Raw genomic sequence first — 20,691 nt, 5'->3', positions numbered from 1 at the left:
GCGCAGCACCCCATCACTCTCCTTCTTGGTCAAATAGCACTTACACAGCCTGGAGGTGTGTTTGGGGTCATTGTCCTGTTGATAAATAAATGATGGTCCAACTAAACGCAAACCAGAGGGAATAGCATGCCGCTGCAAGATGCTGTGGTAGCCATGCTGGTTCAGTATGCCTTCAATTTTGAATAAATCCCCAACAGTGTCACCAGCAAAGCACCCACACACCTCCTCCTCCACACCAGCACACCTGTGAAGTGAAAACCATTTCAGGTGACTACCTCTTGAAGCTCAGCAAGAGAATACCAAGAGTGTGCAAAGCAGTAATCAAAGCAAAAGGTGGCTACTTTAAAGAACCAAGAATATGACATATTTTCAGTTGTTTCACACTTTTTTGTTATGTATATAATTCCACATGTTAATTCAAAGTTTTAATGCCTTCAATGTGAATCTACAATTTTCATAGTCATGAAAATAAAGAAAACTCTGAATGAGAAGGTGTGTCCAAACTTTTGGTCTGTACTGTATGTGCAGCTGAGCCTTTTTTGGGGGGGCAAGTGGTCTCAGCTTTCAGTGTCCCACCCATCTGACATTTGTAACTTGTCCAGTGGATAAGTAATTAATGTTTTTTTTTGCTGGTATACCCCTTCAAACAAAAGAGCCTGACAGCAATACCTTTGTGAACTACTTTCAAGTACATCCAGAATGATTCATGTGTTCTTTTTGCTTCATAGTATGACATGTGTCCTTATATTTTGCGGGTAATAAAAATTGTGGGCTGGTTTTCAAGGTATATTTTTAAAGAAAGAGACATTAATTGCAACGTGTGTACTATGAGATTACCATAGTTGGCGTATCATTCATTAGAAAACCCTCAAATGATTTCTCAACAAGAAAATATATTGAATTTAGCAGCCTTTTAAAGGTGCTTTTTTGTGTATGGAAAGATTTCCCCTAGTCTTCATTAGTGATAGTAAGGAGTTTGAACTTATTAAATCCATCTCAAGTCCTGAGTAGCATTGATTTCTATTCCTTTCCCATAATGTTCTTGAAGGATGGATTTCATTCTAAGTGGTACTTGTAAGTGTTAAAAGCACTAGAGATTTGGAGGGCTACAGGTAAGTTTGTCTACTCTTGAAGAGCTTCTGATCTGCAAGGAACAGCTCTCATCATCTTCATTATGACTCTTTACTATCATAACAGGGTCAAAACCCACAGTTTGTAATTTGGTGACTTTATTTTAGTTCATGGTTTTCAATATATAAGCAAATGTTCATACAATACGTCCTCTGTAATCGTACATACCCATTTTTACAATATGTTAGTAGTCAGCCATTAGTTTGCTTATATCAGTTTTCCTACTATCTAACCATAATTGCCAATTGGTTTTGTAAAGCTAGTTTTATAAAGCTAGTCATCATTTTAATAGGATAGGGGTTAAGTTTTAGAACATGGGGGTTCCGACCGCCCGTGATCTTCTGTATAGGGCCAGCTGACCGACACGCCTCCCCCCCCTCCCTCTCCTCTACGTATTGTTTATACACTCCGGTAAGGGTGCAGGATAAGGTTGGAGTGCAGCAGCACCCTAACTGTTGCGGTAGCGGTTAGAACTGCTATTTACCAAAATATTTTTTCAAGGTCAGTATCTCACTGTGGTGTGGTGGAAGGTAGCACACCATCAGATATACTACGATACAGCTTTCATTTTACCAAAGCTTGTTAAAGGGGTACTCCGGTGAAAACCTTTTTTCTTTTAAATCAACTGGTGCCAGAAAGTTAAACAGATTTGTAAATTACTTCTATTAAAAAATCTTATTCCTTCCTGTACTTATTATCTGCTGAATACTACAGAGGAAATTATTTTATTTTTGGAATTCTCTCTAATGACATCACGAGCACAGTGTTCTTTGCTGACGTCATTATAATAATTATATAAATTATAATTTATTTATTGTTGTCTTTAGTGGGATTTGAACCCAAGGCCCCAGCACTGCTGAGCCACCATGCTGCCCATAGCATACATCTGCTTTGCACGGTTGCTAAAATGGACAGAGATGTCAGCAGAGAGCACTGTGCTCGTGATGTCATCAGTGTTCCAAAAAGAAAGGAATTTCCTCTGTAGCATTTAGCAGCTAATAAGTACTGGAAGGATTAAGATTTTTTAATAGAAGTCATTTACAAATATGTTTAACTTTCTGGCACCAGTTGATTTAAAAGAAAAAAGGTTTTCACCGGAGTATCCCTTTAAGGTGTGAAAGCTGAGCTGTGATTAGTTGTTATGTAAAAATCAGACAGATTTGGTTTCAGGCAGATTGATAAACGTGGGGAATTGTTGTTCTTCAGTTATTCCTACTAAAAAGGTATGAATACATTTATAACTGTGTTTTTACCATTCTCCTTCCCAAAGAGGTGTGTCCCTACATAATGGCAGTATCACATTGTGTTTGGACATATCCTCCAGACAAGAACAATTGCAGTGTCCCAGTACCCGTGTTCCAAGTACAACATATGAGAAGTTGTGTGGCGGATAAAACCCTTGGCTAACTGCTTAAATATGTGTATGTGATACAGTGAGGTATTACACTGCCATATCAGCATACAACTGTGTAAGGGTTAAATGTCAGAATTATCTGCACATAACAGCTAGTTGCTATGCAGAAACTACTAGAAAGGCTGTGGGAAAAGTACCTGTTTCAATGCCCCCTCCTCAGATAACTGACCCAAAATAATTTCTAATCTGGCTTTTGACAGAGCAACACCTCTCCCAGCCTAGCCTCTACTGGGTAGACCAGTCAGCTTGTTATTCTTTTTAGACCAAACACAGACATTTTGTATTGGTTATATGTGTTATAATGGGATCTGCACTGAACGTTAAGTTAAGTTCCAAGTTGTGTTCTCACTATGTATAAATTTTGTGCACATTTTACACACAGAGTTAAGGCAGAGTGAACTCCCTGCTGCTGCTGTAGCTCTGTGTGTCCGCTCATGACTGCAGACGGGAAATCCTCAGTTACGAACAGACACAAAGAGCTATGGCAGCAGCAACAGAGAGTTGCCTTAACTCTGCGTGTGCTGGCAGTGCACCCGCAGCGTGAAATACACTGCAGATGCACTCCCTTGTGAAGGTTTTTTTTTTTTTTTTTTTACACATGGCAATAGAATATATGGCCCTGTAATTGTCTATCGCAAAAGGCTCTTTAGCTCTAAAGTGGTATCCAGGCTTAGATAAAAATCCCCCCCTTTTTTTTTAACCAGAAACAGCACATGGACACATGTAATCCATTTCTAGTAAAAAGATCATTTTAATCCTGGTCAACCTCTTTCAGCACTATATATATATATATATATATATATATATATATATATATATATACATATACAGGGTGGGCCATTTATATGGATACACCTTAATAAAATGGGAATGGTTGGTGATATTAACTTCCTATTTGTGGCACATTAGTATATGGGAGGGGGAAAACTTTTCAAGATGGGTGGTGACCATGGTGGCCATTTTGAAGTCAGCCATTTTGAATCCAACTTTTGTTTTTTCAATAGGAAGAGGGTCATGTGACACATCAAACTTATTGGGATTTCACAAGAAAAACAATGATGGGCTTGGTTTTAAGGTAACTTTATTCTTTCATGAGTTATTTACAAGTTTCTGACCACTTATAAAATGTATAAGTAGAAATAAATTGGGGCTTAAGGTCTTGAACAAATGGCAAAAATAAAATATAAGTAAATTGAATTTATTAATACTGATATAGATATGGCAAACTAGTGGAGATAAGTGTCTCACAGGGCCCTTGTGATAACACCACTCCAACTGTTACAATATAATAATATTAAAATATGAATTAATATATGAAATACAATATAAATTATAAGTTATTTTTAACTTATATTTTATATTGTATTTCATATATAAATTCATATTTTAATATTATTAAATTGTAACAGTTGGAGTGGTGTTATCACAAGGGCCCTGTGAGACACTTATCTCCACTAGTTTGCCATATATCTATATCAGTATTAATAAATTACATTTACTTACATTTTATTTTTGCCATTTGTTCAAGACCTTGAGCCCCAATTTATTTCTATTTATTTATTTATTCATTTTGTCACCTTGGGTATAGGTGTCTTAATTGGGCAGCTCAGGTCACATGGTCGTTCGAGTGACAAGAGCCTCTCCAAATCTGTTTTGTAACACTTATAAAATGTGTTCAATGTGCTGCCCATTGTGTTGGATTGTCAATGCAACCCTCTTCTCCCACTCTTCACACACTGATAGCAACACCGCAGGAGAAATGCTAGCACAGGCTTCCAGTATCCATAGTTTCAGGTGCTGCACATCTCGTATCTTCACAACATAGACTTTTATCTTTGGGGTCATCTGAAGGCAATTGTCTAAGGAGGTCAGATCAGGAGACCTTGGGGGCCATTCAACTGGCCCACGACGACCAATCCACTTTCCAGGAAACTGTTCATCTAGGAATGCTCGGACCTGACACCCATAATGTGGTGGTGCACCATCTTGCTGGAAAAACTCAGGGAACATGCCAGCTTCAGTGCATAAAGAGGGAAACACATCATCATGTAGCAATTTCGCATATCCAGTGGCCTTGAGGTTTCCATTGATGAAGAATGGCCCCACTATCTTTGTACCCCATATACCACACCATACATTTTTGTGATCCAGTCTTGGAGGGATCTATCCAATGTGGGTTAGTGTCAGACCAATAGCGGTGGTTTTGTTTGTTAACTTCACCATTCACATAAAAGTTTGCCTCATCGCTGAACAAAATCTTCTGCGTAAACTGAGGGTCCTGTTCCAATTTTTGTTTTGCCCATTCTGCAGCACCTGAAACTACGGATACTGGAAGCCTGTGCTAGCATTTCTCCTGCGGTGTTGCTATCAGTGTGTGAAGAGTGGGAGAAGAGGGTTGCATTGACAATCCAACACAATGGGCAGCACATGAATTGGTCAGAAACTTGTAAATAACTCATGAAAGAATAAAGTTATGTTAAAACCAAGCGCATCATTGTTTTTGTTGTGAAATTCCCAATACGTTTGATGTGTCACATGGCCGACTTCAAAATGGCCGCCATGGTCACCACCCATCTTGAAAGTTTCCCCCTCACATATACTAATGTGTCACAAACAGGAAGTTAATATCACCAACCATTCCCATTTTATTAAGGTGTATCCATATAAATGGCCCACCCTGTATATACACACACATATATATATATAGATATATATATATATATCATTGGGGATGCATAAAGAAGTTTCACCTTTTACTATTAATAAGTAAGCCTTGCACACAGGGAAAGTTGCTAGTTACTTGTCTACTGTGGAGGACTGTATGATATTATTGTAGCTGCAGGCTGGTATACATTTTCCAGTTAACAAATATAAAAAATAAATATTTTCTAATGTTGTGCTGTTTTGTCCCCATGTACTCTCGTACATAAACAGAAATACTCTGCTGTGTCTCTCTGCAACATATCAACAGAAGTCCTTAAGGTCATCAATGCGACAGAGGAACTGATAGCAGGATCCACCGATCCATTGGACTCCCCAGGAAAAACACTTGACCGAGAGACTTTAGTTGCTGACCCTCTCAGACTAGATGAACAACTCACCAAACTGGAAGAAAATGTAAGAATACTGCAATAATTTTTCCTGATGTGTGCTAGAAAAATCTCATTACAATAAATAAATGAAAGAATAAGACATGCAGGATTTTTTTTCTCTGCTCAACTTCCATATTTGAATAGACTTGGCCAGCAGAGCTCCTCTGAATAGAGCTCAACACTGATTCTGAACCTAATATAGGATGTAGCTCAGAATCAGGAGTAACATATGATATACTCCAGACACTCACATCCCCCCTTACACTGCCCTGTCACTCACATCCCCCCTTACACTGACCCCACCATTCACATCCCCCCTAACACTGCCCCGTCACTCACATCCCCCTTACACTCCCTCATCACTCACATCCCCACTGACACTGGCCTGTCACTCACATCTCCCCTTACTCTGCCCCCGCCATTCACATCCCCCATACACTGCCCCCGTCATCTGGACCTAGGTAGGCATGGGGACAGGGCCAGTGCAAGGATTTTCATCTACACAGGCAAAGGGCATTTCAGCGACATCCCCAAATTCGGTGGCTGACCCCAGTAGGTGGGTAGTGAACACTTCAGGTAGATAGGTAGGGAATCCCAAGGTAGGTAGGGAAATTTGCAGTCGTCCGGGACAGATAGGTATTCCAGCCCCCAAGTAGTTAGGTAACTCACCTTCTTCCGCTCCTCTTCCTCCCTGAGGTCTGGGCTCCGGGACAGGACTTTATCAGCAAGTCCTGCAGTGGAAGGGCTGCGCTGCGCTGATGTATAGGAGCAGGGAAAACTGCTGTTTTCCTATACAGTACTGTGAGTGGCGATGCACTCATTTTACTTTGCCTGGGGGGGGGGCGCATCTCATCTGAATCCCCTGCCTGCGCCCTTAGGCAGCTGCTTGAGCTGCATTATGTAAGTGCCGGGGTTGCATGGGGGTGTGCGTGGGTGTGTATGCTACATCTCACCTCCCCTTAACCTTGTCTTCCCGCCCCACAACCCTCCTGGCACACCTCCTGTTGTAATGCATATTCATATTGGTATTTTGCCAGACCTCACATGAATAAGCATTCCACCAGCAGCCATTATGGATTTTTTTACACGTACCCCCAGGGGGACTGCTGCGTACCTCTGGGGGTACGTGTACCCCAGGTTGGGAGCCGCTGTTCTATGACATTCATGCATTTAAAGTTAACTTGAGTGCCCACGTAATAATGCTTCCATATCTCCAAAGCCCCCAACTATATCTGTTTTTAGATCTAAAATCAAAATCTTTACACAGACCCCAGCTTAGGTTCTGTTTACATCATGTCTTTATATGCAAAGTAAAAATGTTTGGCATCACAATGTGAGATTTGGATTTTTCAATAACGGATGTGGATTCAAATAAATATATTAATTTATGAAAGCATATGTATTTGTAGGTTTTCAGGGATCCAAAAGCAGTGAAGCGAGCTGTTTAATGCATTTTGTGTAACTCCTCTTGACCTTAATGTTGTGTAAATACCATAGCCTTTTCACTTTCACCTCATCCATGTCCCTGCTTGATTGACAGTCAGCTGGAAGCCAATCCCTGTTTCCTAATCTCACACCGGAGCACAATTCATATGCACAGTACAGGAACAAGATATGAAAACAGGGCTCTGCACTGGAAGTCAAGCAAGGACAAGTATAGAAGGGGGAGCAAGGAGGTGTTCCAGCCTACAAAGTATCATGTGCCTCCTTGCCCATACAGCTCTCTAACAGTGTCAGTAGTGTGGATGGTAATTGTAGCTGACAGTCCGCATCTTGAAGTTTCCCCCATTAAAAACAATAAAAAGCCCCTAATTCAGAGTGTCGACTTATCCTTGCCATATATTACATGGTTCCCTGTGTTTTTTTACATTAGAAATGGTAATTATAATACACAATTTTCACTATCTTTCACTAGCCTACCTACTGTCATATATCCAGCTATAAATATACATTTATAAACATCAATAACATTCTCTGCACATTAACTTTTAGTATAATGTAAAAAGCATCAAGTTCCACAATTTGCCTACCCAGACTAGACAACATGATCAAGTTGTCTACAGAAGAGCTTTTTGACATGGATTCCTCCTTATTATGGTCTTATCTAAAGAGCTCAGATAGAAAACTAGAGCCACTCGATTGTCCCTCTTGATCAGTGCTTATGTCTGAAAGCTTCAGGGAAAAAAGAAAGCTGAAAAAATCCTGTAAATGGGTGACTGGTGTCATGTAACACACAGAGCAAGGTTCTAGATTGCACACTAGTTGCAATAAGCTAAAAGCTGGAAGCAGGCATACCTCATACATGTTATGCCAAAGGTTTCATACAAATATAATACAAGGGTATCCTAGTGTCACTTTATTTAATGGAAAAACCACATATAGATAGTTCCCACGTCATTTCCTTTACTGTAACACCTTTTGCCAATCAGCTCTTGAAGAAGCCATTAACATAGAGGTTCATTTACTTTTTCAAGTATAGGTGGCTATAATTTAATATGTACATCCTTATGTATTTGTATTGATGGACCTCTTAAAGGTGAACTGTACTGAAAATTTTTCCATTACCTCAGTGCCCGGGCTGCAAAAACAAAAAAACTTTAACTCACCTTCCAACGCTCCCCATTACGCAGATATCGGTGTCTCGGTCCTTGGGTGCTGGTCTTATTCTTGTTTCCTGGGGACGTGAGTAATACTGCACTCAGCGTATCACCAGCCATAGGGATGTCCCGCCTCGGCCGGTGATAGGCTGAGCGCACTGTCATGTAACGAGCCGGGGCCCCGCCTTCTCCATGTTGCCCGGGCTCCTTAAATGACAGTGTGCTCAGCTTATCACCGGCTGAGGCAGGACATCACTATGGCCAGTAAATACTCTGAGCACAGTATGGCTCACTGTCCGTGGGAGGCAGAAAGAAGACCAGCACCGGAGGACTGGGACACCGATATTGGCGAAAAGGAATAATTTTCAGCACAGTTCTCTTTTAAGTGTCCCTGTCATTTCAAAATACTTTTGACATGTCATCAAAACTCAAACACCATACATAGGACCGCATCACTGTTAGTCAAGTGTAGAATCCATGGACCAGCCAAACAAACCCGTATCCAGCTGACTTCACAATGAATCAAACAAAAGCTGTGACTGGTTGCTGGGGGTAAATTCTCCAGTTCTTGTCTTGGAAAGATTGATAAATCTGGGTATATTTTGTTTGTATATATAGCACATGTTTTTTTTTTACCAAGCTATTCCTGTCTGTGTTATTATTTAATTTTTGTATTTTTTGCAGGTATTGTAATAACAATTCTACAACATGTGGAACTGTTAAAGTTTTCATTGAGCAAATATTTCTCTGGACACAAAGTAAAAAAAAAAAAAAAAAAATACTTGTGCTAGGGTTTTAGCATACAATAGTACCCAGTTTTAATTGCCCAGTTAGTACCCAGGGCAGGATCCCCCTTAATCTTTTAGGCTGTTTCCACTTGGTTTTTGGAAAACTGCCACTGCAGTTTTAAGCCAAAGTCAGAAGTGGATCCATAAGGGAGGAGAAGTGTAAGTCCTTCCTTTATAGGTCCTATTCCTTTTGAATACACTTCTGGCTTTGGCTCAAAAACTGGAGTGGCAGATATCCAAAAACTGCCAGAAAAAAAACAAGTGGAAACTTATGGTTCCTTTTGTTAGTTTCCACCCATAAAAACACAAAGGAAATTATACTAAATGTTATGCATGTACACTCAGAGTTCCTGTGCAGTTTACTTAATAGACTAGGACATTTTTCACTTGGTAGCTGTGCAATCGAGAAGGCATCACAAGATGCCTGAAATGTGTTCGATATTGTGGTCAGCTATGTATACTGGATGGAATGGGCTGTGATTAAAACTGAAGTTTTTTAAAGTACCGTATTTATCGGCATATAACACGCATTTTTTAGGCAAAATTTTTTTACCTAAAGTCTATCTGCGTGTTATACGCCGATAAGCCGCTGCAGTTCAATGATTTAAAGCAGGTGCTTTAAATCAATGAACTGCAGCGGCTTTTGCAGGTCCGGAGACCTGCCGTCGCTGCCGGCTTCTTTGCCCCTGCCTATCCTGGTGTCCAGAGACTGCTGGCGCCGCTGCCCCATTACCTCCCCCATCCCCCCCTGTTTTTCTGACCCCGCAGAAGCCCCCAGGAAAAGCAGGGGGAGAGAGGCCGTCGCTGCCCGCTTCTTTCCCCCTGCCTTTCCTGAGGTCTAGAGCCCTGCTGCCGCTGCTTCTCTCCCCCTGGCTATCGGCGCCGCTGCCCCATTGCCTCCCTCATCCCCGGTTTTATGATTACCTGTTGCCAGGGTCGCGCCACTTGTCATTGCGTCTCGCAGCGCATAGCAACGACGCATAGATGCCACACCGGAGCCAGAAGCACCGCGGACCGGAGCCAGAAGCAGCGCGGACCCGACCCCAAAAACAGGTAATCATAAAACCGGGGATGGGGGAGGCAATGGGGCAGCGGCGCCAATAGCCAGGGGGAGAGAAGCGGAGGCAGCAGAGCTCTAGACCCCAGGAAAGGCAGGGGGAGAGAAGCGGGCAGCGATGGCCTCTCTCCCTCTGCCTTTCCTGGGGGCTTCTGCGGGGTCAGACACAGTGTATCGGGGTATACACATGCACACACGCACCCTCATTTTACCAAGGATATTTGGGTAAAAAACTTTTTTTACCCAAATATCCTTGGTAAAATGAGGGTGCGTTTTAAAGGCCGGTGCATGGTATACCCCAATAAATACGGTATATTCTTCCATCAATGGTGTGTACTGGAGCAGCAGCGATAGGCATCAATGCCTATAAATCTGTAAACATATCATACAATGAACTTATGTTGGTTGCAGTACACTTATGGCTCTATGGGGCTTTGGAACATTGCTGAGCACCCTAGTCTGATACTGCATGCACATTCAGGTTGGCTATATGTGCAGTGTATTTCGCTATCGTAGGTTGTGAAAAACATCAAAGATCTGCAGTCATAAGTCTAATATATATGGGAAAGGGAACGGCAATACTAATTCAAGCAGGTAACTTAGATGCTTCTGTTTAATCGCTGGCACATACAGTGGGGGCAAAAAAGTATTTAACCAGCCACCAATTGTACAAGTTCTCCCACTTAAAAAGATGAGAGAGGCCTGTAATTTTCATCATAGGTAAACCTCAACTATGAGAGACATAATGAGGAAAAAAAATACATAAAATCACATTGTCTGATTTTTAAAGAATTTATTAGCAAATTATGGTGGAAAATAATTATTTGGTCAATAACAAAAGTTCATTTCAATACTTTGTAATATACCCTTTGTTGGCAATGACAGAGGTCAAAGGTTTTCTGTAAGGTTTTCACACACTGCTGCTGGTATTTTGGCCCATTCCTCCTTGCAGATCTCCTCTAGAGCAGTGATGTTTTGGAACTGTCGCTGGGCAAAACAGACTTTCAACTCCCTCCAAAGGTTTTCCATGGGGTTCAGATATGGAGACTGGCTAGGCCACTCCTGGACCTTTGGGATCATTGTAATGCTAAAAGACCCAGCCATGTTTCATCTTCAATGCCTTTGCTGATGGAAGGAGGTTTTCGCTCAAAATCTCATGATACATGGCCGCATTCATTCTTTCCTTTACACGGATCAGTCTTCTTGGTCCCTTAGCAGAAAAAACTGCCCCCAAAGCATGATGTTTACACCCCCATGCTTCACAGTAGGTATGGTGTTCTTTGGATCTAACTCAGCATTCTTTCTCCAAACACGACGAGTTGAGTTTTAACCAAAAAGTTCTACTTTGCTTTCATCTGACCATATGACATTCTCCCAATACTCTTCTGGATCATCCAAATGCTCTCTAGCAAACTTCAGATGGGCCCAGATATGTACTGGCTTAAGCAGAGGGACACGTCTGGCACTGCATGATTTGAGTCCCTGGCAGCGTAGTGTGTTACTAAAAGTAGCCTTTGTTACTTTGGTCCCAGCTCTCTGCAGGTCATTCACTAGGTCCCCCGTGTGGTTCTGGGATTTTTGCTCACTGTTCTTGTGATAATTTTGACATCACTGGGTGAGATCTTGCGTGGAGCCCCAGATCGAGGAACATTATAGGTGGTCTTGTATGTCTTCCATTTTCTAATAATTGCTCCCACAGTTGATTTCTTTGCACCAAGCTGCTTGCCTATTGCAGATTCAGTCTTCCTAGCCTGGCACAGGTCTACAATTTTGTTTCTGGTGTCCATCGACAGCTCTTTGGTCTTGGCCATAGTGGAGTTTGGAGTGTGACTGTTTGAGGTTGTGGACAGGTGTCTTTTATACTGATAACAAGTTCAAACAGGTGCCATTAATACAGGTGAGTGAAGGATAGAGGAGAATCTTAAAGAGGAGGTTACAGGTATGTGAGAGCCAGACATTTTGCTTGTTTGTAGGTGACCAAATACTTATTTTTCACCATAATTTGCTAATAAATTCTTAAAAAAATCAGACAATGCGATTTTATGGATTTTTTTTCTCATTATGTCTTTCATAGTTGAGGTATATCTATGATGAAAATTACAGGCCTCTCTCTCTCATCTCAAGTGGGAGAACTTGTTCAATAGGTGGCTGACTAAATACTGTTTTGCCCCACTGTAGGTCTGTTATTAAATACCACAGGGATTTGGTATTCTGTGGTATTTTTCTTTCGTTTTACCTTTTTTTTTTGTATTTTTTTTTACTCTTTCTTTTACTGACATTTTTATGTGTTCTATTCCTTTGATACTTTTCATAATTTTTACTTTTCATGTCTATATATTTTATTATATACAATTGTATGTGACAGAGTGTTAGCACAGCATTAAAGGGGTTATCCAGGATAAGAAAAACATAGCTGCTTTCTTTCAGAAACAGCACCATTCTAGTCCTCAGTTTGTGTATAGTATTGCAGCTCAGTTCCATTGAAGTGAATGGGGCAGAGTTATAATACCACACAAGAACTGAGGTCAGGTGTGGCACTGTTTTCAAATAAAGAAGCCATGTTCTTCTATCCTTTATAACCCTTTAAAGTGTTTTCAAATGTACAGTATCCTACGCATATTTAAAGCGGCAGATTTTACGCTGCAAAATTTAATGTAAACTAAATCACTTTAACTCTACAGCTTCAAATCAAAAATTCTCAGGATAGTGTACGTGTGAATACACCCTTAAATTTACTTTATATTAGTTTTGGTACTTTTTGAGAATTGCAGTTATGTTCACTGCTTTATATGTTCATAGACTAGCCTTCTTATCTCAGGTTATTGAACTACATTCTTACATACAAAGCAAAAAGAAAAATAGAGCGTCAGCTACCCAGTGGAAATTCAAAACCATTCTATTTTTTATGAAAGGTTTATGATAAAAAATGGAGTAAGCAAGCATCGGGAGAGGACAGATGAGCCCCTGAGAAATCGTTGGAGACAAGACAGCTATTTTGCAGCCAAAGTTAGGCTACTTGCTGCTGCTGGACCTCTAAACAGCCGTTAGGCTCTTTTCTTTCTTTCAGCCTTCAACGGCCGTTATCGGGATGGGACACAACGGGCAAAAAAGGGGCCAGATGAATCCCATTTACTATAATGGGGTCCTTCTGGTGCCATTATTTTGTAGCGGGAGAGAAAAAATGTTGCAAGCTGTCATTTTTCTCCCGCTATTTTGCCCTGCTCCCCTGACGGCCGTCACACTGCCGTGCCCTAACGGCAGTGTGAAAGAAGCCTTATTTGATCAAGAGATTGAATCACTGGATAATATGAAGTGGATAGCCCTAAAAATGTTAGAACTCTCTTTCTTTGGCATTTCTTTAGCTGCCAGCAAGGGCGGACTGACCGGCCGGTCCAATCGGATGTCGTCCGAGGGCCCGGCCGGGTACAGGGCCGGCCACTCCTGTGGATCCAGGACACTTGATGTGCGGTAGGCATCCCCTCTGTGTGAGCCATATCTGCAACTTACACAGAAGAGACGTGACCTCCGCTCCCACACAGCACAGGCACTGATGATGTCACTCATCAGTGCCTGCACTGTGGAGGAAGGGAGACGCAGGCCCCTGCTGTGCTCCGGAGAAGATCGCTGCGTGGGACACATACAGGTGAGCATCATTTTTTTTTCAACCTGGGAAGGGGGAAAACTGCTGCCTGCACCTGCCTACACCTACTGGGGCGGCAGAGTTAATGTCCCTGCTACACCTACTGGGGGGGACATTAACTCTGCCGCCTATACCTACTGGGGGAGGGGGGGAGACTCTAACTCTGCTTCCTACACCTAATGGGGGGGAGGGAATCCAACTCTGCTGCCTACACCTACTGGGGGGACTCTAACTCTGCTGCCTTCACCTACTGGGGGGGGGGGGGAACTCTAACTCTGCGCCTACATCTACTGGGGAGGGGGAACTCTAACTGCTGTCTATACCTACTGGGGGGGAACCTAACTCTGCCGACTACACCTACTTGGGGCAGGACTCTAACTCTGCTGCCTATACCTACTGGGGGCGGAGTCTAACTCTGCTTTCTACACCCACTTGGGGGGGACTCTTACTCTGCTGCCTGCACCTACTGGGGGGGAGGACGCTAACTCTGATGCCTACACCTACTGGGATGGGGAACTCTAACTCTGCTGTCTACACCTAGTGGGGGGACTCTAACTCTGCTGCCTACACCTACTTGGGGGGGACTTTAACTCTCCTGTCTACACCTACTGGGGGGTGGAATATGACTCTGCTGTCTACACCTACTGGGGGGGGGGGGGACTCTAACTCTGCTGTCTACACGTACTTGGGGGGACTCTAACTCTGCTGTCTGCATCTATTGGGGGGGACTCTAACTCTGCTGCCTACACCTACTGTGGGGGGACCCTGCTGCCTACACATACTGTGGGGGGACCCTTCTGCCTACACCTACTGTGGGGGGACCCTGCTGCCTACACCTACTGTGGGGGGACCCTGCTGCCTACACCTACTGTGCCTACACCTACTGTTGGAGGATCCTGCTGCCTACACCTACCGTGGGGGAACTCTGCTGCCTACACCTACTGTGGGGGAACCCTGCTGCCTACACCTACTGTGAGGGAACTCTGCTGCCTACACATACTGTGTAGTGAAAATAGAGCTGAAGTTTATTGGTTACAAAAAGCAACGTTTCTGCTCCATATGAGCCTTTATCAAGCTTGATAGAGGCTCATATGGAGCCAAAACTTCACTTTTTGTAACCAATAAACTTCAGCTCTATTTTCACTGACCGGAGCCTCCAGACTGGTGCTGTGGCCTTTGCATCTCTCTATGGATGCCTAACTAATTACCTACATACCTGGCTATCTAACTACCTACATACCTGGGTGCCTAACTACCTACCTACATATCTTGCTACCTACATACAAACTATTTACCTGGCTACCCACCTACGTGGGCTTTATAACAGTTAAAGGCTTATAGATGGGAAGATTGTGTAGAGGAGGGGGGGGGCAGGGGCACTGGAAAAAATGCAGATCCTAACATGTTTGTCCTGCAGATGGTAAGAGATTGACATGGCGGTCTGATCCGGATTGGAGAGGAAAAGGAAAGAGGACGCCGCTGATCAGAAAAGACGTAATTATAAGTTCCTTGCTGTAACTGTAATCACTTATATGGTATACAAATCCTGTGTACAGATGATATCTACCGCCATATGGCCCTGTATATAATCACTTATATTGTATAAAGATCCTGTATAGTATACTGGTCTGTGTTTAGGGGTTTTATTCAGTACAGTATTATTTAGTTATTGTGTGGTGGTAAATATTTACTCCTTAAATACTGGTATTTTTGGTCATGGAAAATTAATTCTTCTATAAAAAATTTAGTTTATTTTGTGTGTAGGGCTGGTGGAGGGATTTGGGTAGAATAGGGGCAGAAGTGTGACCAGCAGCAGAGCATTGCAGGGGGGCCTTTACTTTTTTTGGTCCAGGGGCCCTGAGTGTTGTCAGTCCACCCCTGGCTGCCAGTTAATGTTAGTACTGCTTGACATGCTATTTATCAGTGAAGAACTCCCTGCTATTGTTTTTTTACTTTACATATAATTGTACATTACTAAACCTACAGGTGTATCTCACAGCTGGCACTGTGTATGGGTTGGAAGGTCAACTCGAGGAGATAGAAGACTCTGCACGCAAAATTAACAGTGTGACTACAGAGATAGAACTTGCAGATCTTGAAGATCAAGTTGCAACAGCAGCTGCTCAGGTTCATCATGCTGAGCGTCAGGTAATTCACTTGGAGTTACGTTGCAGTTTGGTAATCATGCAGTAAATTGTGGATTACGTTGCAGTTTGGTAATCATGCAATAACTCGTGTAGGTGTGATATATGGACCACCTGGCCAAGTTAAAGAAGTAGATGATCTACTAGTTGAAGAAATATCTAAATATATAATGAAAGGAGAATTTATCATTATGGGAGACTTAAATCTACCGGATATAAACTGGAAAACCAAAATAGCTAGTTCTGCCAGGAGTACAGATATTCTAAATTCCCCTCTGGGATTATCTCTACTAGTGTTGAGCGGCATAGGCCATATTCGAATTCGTCATATATTAGCTAAATTTGCATATTCGTAATAGTCTCGTTTTATTTTCGCATATGCGAAAATTTGCGTGTGCGAAAATTAACATATGCGAAAATTACCATATACAAATTTTCACATATGCGAAAATTTGTGCGCCAGTCTCACACAGTAGTATTAAAGCCTTCTTTACACCACACAAGCTGGAAGCAGAGAGGGGTGATCACTGTGATGTGTGCTGTGAAAAAAAAAAAACAACAAAAAAATGAATATTCATAATTACAAATATATAGTGCTATATTCGCGAATATTCACGAATTCGCAAATATGCGATATTCGCAAATAGAATTTGCATTGCGAATATTCGCGAGCAACACTAATCTCTACAACAAGTGGTTGAGGAGCCAACACGGAGGGAGGCTATTTTGGATTTGGTATTCACAAATGGGTATTTGGTATAGGATGTTATTGTAGGCGAAAGCTTGGGATCTAGTGATCACCAATCAGTGTGGTTTAATATAAGAACAGTAAAGGAGTCACACCACACAAAAACAAAAGTTTTAGATTTTAGAAAAACAGACTTTTCAAAAATGAGATTAGTCATAAATGAGTCCCTATCATACTGGAACAAATTACATGGAGTTCAGGAGAAATGGGACTACTTAAAAGACACTTTATTGAAGGCAACAGAAAATTGCATTAGACTTGTCAGTAAAAGCAGAAAATGGAAGAGACCACTGTGGTACTCAGCAGAAGTGTCAAAAATCATAAAAAATTTAAACTAGCATTTAGTAATTATAAAACAACCCAGAGCAATGAAGATAGGGAAATCTACAAGACTAGGCAGAAAGAGGCCAAGCAAGTTATAAGAACTTCTAAAGCGCAGGCAGAAGAAAAACTAGATCAGTCTGTGAAAAAAGGGGATAAGACATTCTTCAGATATATAAATGGAAGAATGAAATTAAAACAAGGAATAACTAAATTAAAAACAAAGGAAGGAAGGTATTTAGAAGAGAATAAAGGGCTAGCCGACTGCCTTAATGAATACTTATGTTCAGTTTTTACAGCAGAAAAAGAAGTAAAAGGACCTCCATTAGAGAGGAAGACTAAGGAATTGTTTGATGCATGTGTCTTTACAGAGGAAGAGGTTCTACGTTTGCTGTCTAAAGTGAAGAAAAATAATTCACAGGGGCCTGATGGGATACACCCAAAGTTATTATAAGAGCTTAGTGGTGAGCTAGCAAAACCGTTAACAGATTTATTTAACCAATCACTGGTAACAGGAGTCGTCCCGAAAGATTGGAAATTAGCAAATGACGTGCCCATTCACAAGAAAGGTAGTAGGGAGGAATCAAGCAACTATAGGCCAGTAAGTCTGACATCAATAGTGGGGAAATTCATGGAAACCCTACTAAAGTATAGGATTGGGGAACATCTAAAATCCCATGGATTGCAAGATAAAAAACAACATGGGTTTACTTCAGGGAGATCTTGTCAAACAAATCTTATTGATTTTTTTGACTGGGTGACTAAAATAATAGATGGCGGAGGGGCAGTAGACATCGCATATCTTGATTTTAGTAAGGCTTTTGACACTGTCCCACATAGAAGACTTATCAATAAACTACAGTCATTGAGCTTGGACTTCCATATTGTTGAGTGGATTAGGCAGTGGCTGAGTAACAGACAACAGAGGGTTGTAGTCAATGGAGAATATTCAGAGCACGGTCTTGTCACCAGTGGGGTACCTCAGGGATCTGTACTGGGACCAATTTTGTTTAATATCTTCATTAGTGATATTGCAAAAGGTCTCAATGGTAAGGTATGTCTTTTTGCTGATGAAACAAAGATATGTAACAGTGTTGATGTTCCTGGAGGGATACGCCAAATGGAAAAGGATTTAGGAAAACTAAAAGAATGGCCAGAACTCTGGCAACTGAAATTTAATGTGGATAAGTGCAAGATAATGCACCTGTGGCGTAAAAACCAGCAGGCAGAATATAGAATATTTGACACAGACCTGACCTCAGTATCTGTGGAAAGGGATTTAGGAGTATGTATTTCAGAAGACTTAAAGGTAGGAAGACAATGTAATAGAGCAGCAGGAAACACTAGCAGAATGCATAGATGTATAGGGAGAGGTATAAGCAGTAGAAAGAGTGAAATGCTCATGCCGCTGTACAGAACACTGGTGAGACCTCACTGGGAGTATAGTGCGCAGTACTGGAGGCCGCATCTCCAAAAGGATATAGATACTCAAGAGAGAGAGTTCAAAGAAGAGCTACTAAACTAGTACATGGATTGCAGGATAAAACGTACCAAGAAAGGTTAAAGGACCTTAACATGTATAGCTTGGAAGAAAGAAGAGACAGAGGGGATATGATAGAGACTTTTAAATACATAAAGGGAATCAACATGGTAAAGGAGGAGAGCATATTTAAAAGAAGAAAAACTACCACAAGAGGACATAGTTTTAAATTAGAGGGGCAAAGGTTTAAAAGTAATATCAGGAAGTATTACTTTACTGAGAGAGTAGTGGAAGCATGGAATAGCCTTCCTGCAGGAGTGGTCGCTGCAAATACAATGAAGGAGTTTAAACATTAATGGGATAAGCATAAGGCTATCCTTCATATAAGATAGGGCCAGGGACTATTGATAGGATTCAGATTATTGGGCAGACTAGATGGGCCAAATGGTTCCTATCTGCTGACACATTCTATGTTTCTATGGATTGTAGACATACTGCAATATGAATATTGCTTGAACTTTACATTGTTACTATCATGTATCAGGTTCTCTTACTAATGTTAGATCATCTTACATTTTACAGCCTAAATTATTCAACCCCTTAAATGCCAGGTCACACTCACAGGAATCCAGGAAGCTGTAACATGAAAAGTGGCTGGGTCTTCACTTTGTACAGATTCTTTATATCTACCTGTGATATAGAGGGAAAACCTGTTGTTTAGGGGATGCAATATGCATAACATTTTGTGCCCCTAAGAATTTTTGCTTGCCTCTGTGACCCCTTCCCCCATGCTATGCCACTGTTTAGGGGCTGTAAAACACTGTAAATACTATATACACCTGCATTACAGATAAAAGTCACATTCCTTTAAATTGAATTACATATAAACCATCAAAGTCTCTGTACAGTCTGACCAGTGTTACTGCAGGCATGTAACAGTGACTAGTGTTCTGTAGGGTGGGGATGGACATATTCCTGATGGTCCAGGGTGGTGAAAAGATTAATGGAAAAGTCCCTAAATATCTAGAGTTGTAAAGAGGTTACCAGTAACATTCCTAGTGGTCCAGGTAGTGAAGAGGTCAGTGGTAAAGGCCTCGGTAATGTAGGATGATGGAGGTTTCCATGGCAACAATAGTAAAATGCCTGGTGGTCTAGGGTGGTGAGGTGAAAGGGCTAAAAGGTTTCCTATCTGTGGGATAGGCCACCACTTTCTGATTGATAGAAGCCTGACTGAAGGGACTCCACCAATCATAAAAAATAGGGGACCTCACTAAACAAGCTACAGCACTTGTTTAATACTTTTGCTTGCAGCATGGCTTTTCCAGCCACTGGCTTTGCACAGAACTGCGGCATGGCTCCGCTTACTAAATCAGCATTGTGGCTCCTTCATTCTCAGGGCTGCTGGAGGAACAGGCAGTCATATCACCACTGTTTAGTGAGTGATGGCATATCCTAGCTACTGGATAAAGGGCATGAAGAAAGAGAAAATGTGAGTGTAATGTCTCACAAAAATAATTCTGATAATTCTAAATTTTAACATTTAAGTAATCTGTAATAATAATAATTCTTTATTATTAATATGTTTTCATTGTATAAAATATATACGGATGCATCACTAGCTTGGTTTCAGCTGAAACAATTCTAAACTTTATTACTTTAAATGGCCACTGTAATTTGAAAACAGTTAATGAAGATAAAAACTTTATATGTGTATTTTTAATACACATTAGTTAAAAAATGTGTACATTTTTACAAAAAAAGGCTGTTTTACAGCTATTGCCTGTGTGTCCCTGTGCAGAGACAAAATACAGGAAGTGAGGGCAGGACAAGCAGGGCTCTGTGCAGTGAGGATAAGCAGGGCTCTGTGCAGTGAGAACAAGCAGGGCTCTGTGCAGTGAGGACAAGCAGGGCTCTGTGCACTGAGGACAAGCAGGACTCTGTGCACTGAGGACAAGCATGGCTCTGTGCAGTGAGGACAAGCAGGGCTCTGTGCACTAAGGACAAGCAGGGCTCTGTGCAGTGAGGACAAGCAGGGCTCTGTGCAGTGAGGACAAGCAGGGCTCCTTGCACTGAGGACAAGCAGGGCTCTGTACACTAAGGACAAGCAGGGCTCTGTACACTGAGGACAAGCAGGGCTCTGTACACTGAGGACAAGCAGGGCTCTGTACACTGAGGACAAGCAGGGCTCTGTACACTGAGGACAAGCAGGGCTCTGCACTGAGGACAAGCAGGGCTCTGTGCACTGAGGACAAGCAGAGCTCTGTCAAGTGAGGACAAGC

At 41.8% G+C, this 20,691-nt stretch overlaps 1 protein-coding gene across 6 annotated transcripts in view; it reads left to right on the top strand.

Annotated features, from left to right (window-relative positions):
• The window catches only part of MYRIP (myosin VIIA and Rab interacting protein), a 717,726-nt gene that overhangs the window by 668,485 nt on the left and 28,550 nt on the right, over positions 1-20,691 (top strand). For 4 of the 6 annotated variants that reach the window (XM_056520618.1, XM_056520619.1, XM_056520621.1 and 1 more), the window contains 2 exons: positions 5,480-5,662; positions 15,706-15,867. In XM_056520618.1, coding sequence (XP_056376593.1) covers positions 5,480-5,662; positions 15,706-15,867 — 345 coding nt within the window. Of the gene's footprint in view, positions 1-5,479; positions 5,663-7,177; positions 7,659-15,705; positions 15,868-19,808; positions 20,083-20,691 lie in introns of those variants that run through there. The other 2 variants (XM_056520622.1, XM_056520623.1) reach the window with 2 other exon arrangements.

The sequence above is a fragment of the Hyla sarda genome, chromosome 5, assembly GCF_029499605.1.
Source record: "Hyla sarda isolate aHylSar1 chromosome 5, aHylSar1.hap1, whole genome shotgun sequence".
Lineage (NCBI taxonomy): Eukaryota > Metazoa > Chordata > Amphibia > Anura > Hylidae > Hyla > Hyla sarda.
Note: the sequence above shows the minus strand (reverse complement) of the source record. Positions and strands in the feature narration are given on the sequence as shown.